This window comes from Clupea harengus, chromosome 13 (assembly GCF_900700415.2).
Source record: "Clupea harengus chromosome 13, Ch_v2.0.2, whole genome shotgun sequence".
NCBI lineage: Eukaryota > Metazoa > Chordata > Actinopteri > Clupeiformes > Clupeidae > Clupea > Clupea harengus.
This window is the reverse complement of record NC_045164.1, coordinates 21,474,513-21,482,699: the sequence shown is the minus strand read 5'-3', so window position 1 is coordinate 21,482,699 and position 8,187 is coordinate 21,474,513. Positions and strand designations below refer to the sequence as shown.

The window sequence follows — 8,187 nt, the reverse complement described above, 5'->3', positions numbered from 1 at the left end:
TGCTAATAATTAGCATCATTGTTTACTGCTCTGCTGTTACTCACCGGCTGCCATATGTTATGCCTCTGTTGCTGTTTTTGAAAGCAGCCCCGTAGGAAATCCAAATTGGTTCTTGTCATCTTTTATTAGAAAGTGAAGAGTGAACGACTGTCTCCTCTCCACAGGTTACAGCATCAGGTGAAGAAACACAACCTCGTGGTAGCGTCTTATGATGTCGTAAGGAATGACATCGACTTTTTTAGGTGACACCACTGGCCGTCTTTTGTTAAACTTCTTTTTTTTTTTTATCACGTTTACGCTTTCTTCATTCTACCCCAGTGCGCTCAAGTGAGGTGTTTTTTTTTTCTTTTTCAGGAATATTAAATTTAATTATTGTATCCTGGATGAGGGCCATGTCATTAAGAATGGGAAGACCAAGCTTTCCAAGGCCATCAAGCAGATAGCGGCCAACTTCCGTGTCATCCTGTCGGGAACGCCAATCCAGGTGAGAACATGTCCTCCTCTGTGGTGAGGGTTTAGTCTTTAATATGAGAAGTATATTCTTTGCATAGAACTTTTCAGCGGTTTCACTCAAGACATTTCCAAACCCTAAAAAAGGTCCTTGGCAGCTGCTCTGATTCTTTGAGAATTGTACCTCCATAGACCACAGTGGCCATTAAACCTCAAGGCTATTATTTGATTAAACATATGGCTGTAGAAAAGTTTAATCCACCACGTAAATGTGCATTTCACTGATTTGTAATAGTCCTAATGGGCGATGACGAGAGAGCCTGTCTCTCAGCGTTTGCATTCATACTTCAAAGAGTTGAAAATAACAGGCCTGCAACTCTTTATATCCCTGTTAATAGAAAGCAACATACTGCCGCAGCTGTGAAAGATTAATGTTGATTGTGGTTGATTGTGGTGAATGTGAGATGAACTTTTGCCGTAGGCCGTGGATTTCCTTTTCTGTGTGCCTCGGGACCTTCAGATGTGTAATTAAAGGAGATCATCCCTTTGAGCTCCAGACTGCCCATGGTCTTTGTTCACTACTCCAGATCAATACCCTAAACCCGCATTAAGCCTCAATAATGATTCCCTTTTCCACTCTTCATGCCAGTGGATGGCATTGATATTTCGTGAACTCAGTAGAGAGGGAGCGAGAGAGAGAAATTCTCCGTTGGCATCTTGTCAAACTCTTGCTTAGTCATGATGGTGACGTAGATTTTGACGTGTTTTCTGAAGCCAGCTTGGAGAGCTGCCAGGCCCTTTTTCCAAGCTTTTCCTGGTTTGGTCATTGAAGCTGTATTTGCAACGGAGTGCTGTTGACTGGACATAGGCCAGCTGAATTCACATGTTCTGCTTTCCTCTTACACCCACTGTAGATTGTTGGCAGACAAGTGTGTGTGGCTTATGTTCTACATTTTGTTGATGTAGTTAAGTCTTTCCCATCTGCTAAATTTGGTCCATCGAAACTCCGTACAGGATATTAATTGTCTGTCTGTGCCTGAGCAGGGTGTGTGTGTGTCCTGTGTGTGTTCTCAACTCTTTCTCTGTTCTCCTTGTCCTCATAGAACAACGTTCTGGAGCTTTGGTCGCTCTTCGACTTCCTCATGCCCGGTTTCCTGGGCACCGAGCGTCAGTTTGCCGCCCGCTACGGAAAACCAATCCTGGCCAGCCGCGATGCCAAGAGCTCGTCTCGGGAGCAGGAGGCAGGTGAGTCCTCTCAGGCTCTCCTCAACCAGTGTGTCTCTTTCCTCCTACTGTGTATCAGAATTATGGAGTAAATGTATTCTGCTTGCGGTCACGCTTCTGCATGGAATGTTATTTGTGAAAATGTGACCCAGTTTGGTGTCTCCAGGGATGCTTGCTGTTAATGATGCGGTTTTGGTAACTCGGGAAATATTTGTCCAAGTTCCCAAGACATATTGTCAAACTGTATCAAGATTTGGTGAAACCCCTTTACTAGTTCATTAAAACTAGGCAGAGACACAAGTTTAGACAGTTTACCATAGGTTAGAGTAGTCTGGCAGCTGAATGCACATCCTAACTCAGTCACACACACTCGAACCAGAGCGAAGGTGGCGTTAAAGGGTCTTTGGTCGGAGCTGACCGTTCTGCTTTGTCTCCAGGGGTGCTGGCCATGGAGGCTCTGCATCGACAAGTGCTGCCCTTCCTCCTGAGGAGGATGAAGGAGGACGTGCTGCAAGACCTGCCTCCCAAGATCATCCAGGACTACTACTGCAACCTCAGCCCCCTACAGGTACAGTATACGACTCCCACTCTGCTCACAACACATAATGTAGCAGCGCTATGGTTTACACTGTGGCGGTACTTGTGCTTGAAAATGTATATGTATACTGAAAGTATACTACTGCACTGTTCTACATTCTTGAACTTGATACGTGGGCGGAGACACCCGTTTGCGGAGCTCTGACGGTAATTAGACACATCTGCCGGAGCGCAAGGGGACGTCTTGAGGAAGAGGAATTACAATGTGCCTTTCCAGCTGGAAGTGGACTTCCGTCGTGTTCAGGGTGTAACTCTTGATGAATGTGCTGTTATAGACGAGTTCTCTCTCTCTCCCCATGCTCCCAAACTGCAGTGTTAACCTCTGCAACCTAGATCAGATTAGACTGAATCTTAACAGGACTTTCAACTTTGTTTTTTTTTTGTGGAAGACACTTGTTGGACTCTCAAAAGCAGGAACTCCCCAGAACTCGCCTTGTGGTTAGGGGAGTGTCAGTTACTCACTCGCAGTCCTTCTCCTCCTCCTCCTCCTCCAGGTCCAGTTGTATGAAGACTTTGCCAAATCCAGAGCCAAGGTGAGCGTGGACGACACCATCTCCACTACAGAGCCAGAGGAAGAGGAGAAGCCGAAGCTCAAGGCCACTGGACACGTCTTCCAGGTGAGTCTCTTCTCCCCCCAGAGGTTGCCTTGGTGTCTGAAAGCGTAGCTGCAACATTTTGAAGTGTGTCCTGAGGGCCGTGTGGCTTTCGTGTGTTGGCTAAAATTGTGTTAATGCAGAGACGAGGTAGTCATGGCTACCTCCATTCAGGGAACTTAGAACAGGACTGAGGCCTTTGATTCTGTATGGGATTTCAGGGCCTGCAGTACTATGGTGCCATCATTTATTTTTGCATGTCAGTAAACCTCAGAAGACCCATTTCATTTACATATCTACTCTCCCTCCCTCCCTCTCCCTCCCCCCCACCCCACAGGCGCTGCAGTACCTGCGGAAGCTGTGTAACCACCCGGCCCTAGTCCTGACGCCGCAGCACCCCGAGTACAAGCGCGTCATCGAGCAGCTCGCCGCCCAGAGCTCCAGCCTCAGGGACATGCAGCACGCGCCCAAACTCTCCGCCCTCAAACAGGTGAACCAGGACCAGAGCCACAGCAGCCAGCTCGGGACCTCTGTCTGGGCCTGCTCTCCTACCCTAACCCTCACATCCCCTTCACGTCCCCTAACCCTCACATCCCCTAACCCTCACATCCCCCTCACGTCCCCTTGCCCTCACATCCCCTTGCCCTCACATCCCCTTCACCTCCCCTTGCCCTCATGTCAGCACTCAGTTTGACTCGTTCAAAAATGATGACATGGCAGCTGACTGGACACTCTTCTTATTCCACCGAATGTTTTCTCTGTTCCTTCTCTTTTCTCACACTCACACTCACACTCACACTCACACTCACACTCACACTCACACTCACACTCACACTCACACTCACACTCACACTCACACTCACACTCACACTCACACTCACACTCACACTCTCTCTGAGACATGTTTTTTCAGTTTGTTCTCTCTTTTGTGTTTGCATTGTATTAATGTATAACTGCTGGATTTAAGATACAAATACCGTGCAGTATTGCTCACCTCTCTGTCTCTCTCTGTCTCTCTGGTGTAGCTGTTACTGGACTGCGGTCTGGGCGCAGCGGGTGGAGCGGATGGCGGCACGGAGGCGGTGGTGGCGCAGCACCGCGTGCTCATCTTCTGCCAGCTCAAGAGCATGCTGGACATCGTGGAGCAGGACCTGCTCAAGCCGCAGCTGCCCTCCGTCACCTACATGCGGCTGGATGGCAGCGTGCCCGCGGGCCAGCGCCACTCCATAGTGTCCAGGTACAGGCCCCTCAGCGCACCGCAAACCCGTCAATGTCCCAATCAATCAATCAATCAATTCAATTTTATATAGCGCTTCTCTATATACCCGAAGTCGCTTTACAAAGTCCAGAGTCCAGTAGTCATACACACACAGTCATACCGGTGGTGGTAAGCTACCTCAGTAGCCACAGCTGCCAATGACCTCACGTGGAGTCGGAATAATAACATTACATATCTAGAACAGTAGCTGGAGTTGGAATAATAACATTACATATCTAGAATAGTAGCTGGAGTTGGAATAATAACATTACATATCTAGAATAGTAGTTGGAGTCGGAATAATAACATTACATATCTAGAACAGTAGCTGGAGTTGGAATAATAACATTACATATCTAGAACAGTAGCTGGAGTTGGAATAATAACATTACATATCTAGAACAGTAGCTGGAGTTGGAATAATAACATTACATACTGTATGTTTATGATGTTTTACACGTCCCAATGACCTCATGTGTAGTTGTGTGTTTTAGCTGTACTTGCTGTGGTTGTTGTTGCTGTAGTTGTTGTTGCACTGATTTAGCATCTGAATGGTACTTGGTGTTGGTGGAGCCAGGGCCACTGTTGTGCCAATGTTTTCCATCTCGTGATTTCACCTGATTTTCATTGTGAGCGGACATCCATACCAGTACTACTGCTTGCCTCTCCAACACACCCATCTGCTTCCCTCCGCTCAGGTTCAACAACGATCCGTCCATCGACGTGCTGCTGCTCACCACCCATGTCGGTGGCCTGGGCCTGAACTTGACCGGCGCAGACACGGTGGTGTTCGTGGAGCACGACTGGAACCCCATGAGGGACCTGCAGGCCATGGACCGTGCCCACAGGATAGGACAGGTACGGCAGTCCGGCAGGGCCAGACTTGGGGGGGCCTCCTGGTTTTTCCAGTTGTTTATGAATGTATATAATACACGCGTGTGACGAGTGCGTAAGCTAATTGGGGGCGTGATGCGCTCATCCCCACAGAAACGCGTGGTGAACGTGTACCGCCTGATCACGAGAGGTACCTTAGAGGAGAAGATCATGGGCCTGCAGAAGTTCAAGATGAGCATCGCCAACACGGTCATCAGCCAGGAGAACGCCAGCCTCCAGAGCATGGGCACCGACCAGCTCCTCAACCTCTTCACACTAGACCGGGTCAGTGCTCATGCGATCGCTCGCGCTACGTGTGGATGTCCATGTGAAAGTACCACACACCCACAGTTAATGCATTTACATGGACTCACAGTGCTTGCTTTTTGTGTTCCCTCCGTGATGTTGGTGTCATGAACATGACGTTTACACAGGAATGTATACATGTATCCATAAGTACATTCACACATATGCATGTATACATTCACACATATGACATAGGAATTCACTGTTGTAAATTCCGTTCTGTGGGTCATTTCCTTCCATCCTCTATTCTCCGTGACACACACACACACACACACACACACGAGATTTCTTCTAGGAATAAATAATGAATGCATCAGCCATTGTCATCGCCCACCCACTTTTAACCCAGCCATCATCCCTCATCCGCCCACTTATACTCCCACACATTGTTTGATGGCTGGCTAAGTCCTCATTGTATTGTGTGTGTGTGTGTGTGTGTGTGTGTGTGTGTGTGTAGGACGAGAAGGCAGACCGGAGCGAGCCGTCCTCCTCCAACCCGGAGAAGGCCTCCATGAAGTCCGTGCTGGACGGCCTGGGAGACCTGTGGGACCAGCAGCAGTACGAGACGGAGTACGACCTGGACAGCTTCATGCACTCTCTTCAGTAAACCTGACCCCCTGGGCAGCCTCATACCTGACCCCCAGGCTCACCCCACTGCCAACAGTGACCCACACCCCCAACCCAGTCTCCAGGGTGCTGTGTGTATGTGTGTGTGGAACATATGTGTATGTGTGTGGAACATAGGTGTGTGTGTGGGGAACGTGTGTGTGTGGAACAACTTAATATGTAGGGTACAAACACACCCTTCCTCCCACTTTCCACCCTTCCTTCCCTACCTCTCCAAACAGTTCTTTAAAATGCCCTTACACACACACACACACACACACTCCCTCCCTCAGACTGGGTGGAGTGACCATGAGAACGTTTTCTAAATTAGGAATGAATTGCCTCGAATCATTGACTCCCAGTCCACAGACGAGGCGCGCAGTAACCCAACAGGCTCACACTCTGGGCGGTGGAGAGTGATGTAGTGCGCTCGTCTGGGTAGAGATTGGACATGTTGGCAAAAAAAAAAAATGTACGCCGACTCTCCTCCACCATACTCCAGCTTACCTTTGGTGCTACCGTGTGCTGAAGGCATGTTGATGGAGGATGGGAGATCCCTGGAAGTGTTGTGGAGACCCCTGACTGAAATGACCTCCAAGCCACAAGGGGGCGCCATGAGTACTCCCCTCCCCCCCCCTCCAGCTGAGGTTCCACACAGTCAGCGCTCCATGACTTGTCACCCACCCCCTCGGTCACTGTTGGTGTTTTTAACTGCTGTTCGGTGTGCTCAGGTGAAAGACTTTACGCCCAGACATCCACTGCATGGCTGCAAACTGAGTTCTCCTCACTAGCCGGCCTCCTTTGGAAATGCACTGCAAAAGGGCTACCAGGACGTGCCCCTCCATCCCCCCCCCCCCCCCCCCCCAAGAGCTCCCCTTACATTGCCAGACTTTTGTAAAATGAAGTGACGACAACAGAATCTATACAAAAAAAAAACAGACTTGTAAATATTTCTGTAATTTGCCTTTGTAAAAGCTGATAGAATGGTAATAAATTCTACTGAGCTTTGATGCCTGCCTTTTTTAATTTGTCATAAGGTTGATAAATGCTTTGATTTCTGCATTTTTATTTGTCATAGAAGGGTTGATAAATGCTGGTTCTGAGTCAATCTGGACGTGCATAAATTCTTCCTGACACTCTATTAACACCTTTTCCTTGCAGGTAGGTCAACACTCCCAAGGGGGCTGTAATTTAATTAAATTGTACGTGTGTTTTTCATGAATTCCGACTTCAATGGTAAAACCACGTAATGAGTCATAACGCTTCGATGTGTGGCCTTTCTGTGAACAGCCGATATGGTGACCTTTTTCTTCTGAAGTGACCTGCTGTGAGCACCTCCACGAAGTGATGTGGAGCTGCTGAGGACGTGACTAACCTTCAAGCAGTTTCTCCCACTTCCTGTCATTGCCATCTGAGCTTTGCTTCAGCTGCTGCTCCTCTGGACCAACCTTGGCGTGTTTAATATATATATTTATTATAATATATAAAGTATAATTTAATAATCCACATGTTCCTATTTGGAGCTTCATCTTTAAATATCAGTTTAGAGTAAACCTGTAAACCTTTCTGTCCTGATGACTGTGGGATGTCCAAATGCACCATTGATGTATGTGGTGTAGCTTAAATGTGCCGCCACAGGCAAACCCAGAGTCCACTGCAGTGTATAGGTCATATGAACGTACTGTGTGCAGATCCCTGCCCACAGACTGCATTGGCTATAGCTGCTGTATATTTGATTGCACCAGTGTAAAGTGTGTCGGACATAACATGCTCTGTTTTTAGACCCGACTCTTAGCTGCTAGCTGCACAGCGCTAAATCGCTCAGAGCAATTATTTCTGGTGGCTGCTTTTTCTACTCCGAGTGTCACTCTACTCCGAGTGTCCTCATCTGTCTCTCTCTCCCCCCCCCCTCATTGTCATCATCATGAGTACCAGAGCCGTGGACAATTCACTCTGTCATCTTTTACTGCCATTTAAGTAGCAGAATGCATTGTAATCTGCAACCTGAGCTTTGCACCCAGCCATGCAGCAGTATAGCTACTAAGGTACAGGGAGAGATAGGAGGTGCTGAAAAGACCTGAAAGCCTAGGAGGAGCTAAATCAGCCCACGTGTTCTGAATGCAGTTGAGATAGGAGGTGCTGGGACGAGCTAAATCAGCCCATGTGTTCTGAATGCAGTTACAGGGAGATAGGAGGAGCTAAATCAGCCCATGTGTTCTGAATGCAGTTACAGGGAGATAGGAGGAGCTAAATCAGCCCATGTGTTCTAAATACAGTGCA

The 8,187-nt window shown here is 48.1% G+C and overlaps 1 protein-coding gene across 1 annotated transcript in view; it reads left to right on the top strand.

The window, feature by feature from the left end:
* btaf1 (BTAF1 RNA polymerase II, B-TFIID transcription factor-associated) overlaps positions 1–6,915 on the top strand; it is a 31,905-nt gene extending 24,990 nt beyond the window's left edge. Inside the window, exons 30-39 of the mRNA XM_031579443.2 lie at positions 165–242; positions 355–484; positions 1,554–1,695; positions 2,112–2,242; positions 2,766–2,888; positions 3,202–3,354; positions 3,890–4,101; positions 4,821–4,980; positions 5,110–5,280; positions 5,768–6,915. Coding sequence (XP_031435303.1) covers positions 165–242; positions 355–484; positions 1,554–1,695; positions 2,112–2,242; positions 2,766–2,888; positions 3,202–3,354; positions 3,890–4,101; positions 4,821–4,980; positions 5,110–5,280; positions 5,768–5,908 — 1,441 coding nt within the window. The 3' untranslated portion in view covers positions 5,909–6,915. The remainder of the gene's footprint in view (positions 1–164; positions 243–354; positions 485–1,553; positions 1,696–2,111; positions 2,243–2,765; positions 2,889–3,201; positions 3,355–3,889; positions 4,102–4,820; positions 4,981–5,109; positions 5,281–5,767) is intronic.
* The last annotated feature ends 1,272 nt before the right edge of the window (positions 6,916–8,187 follow it).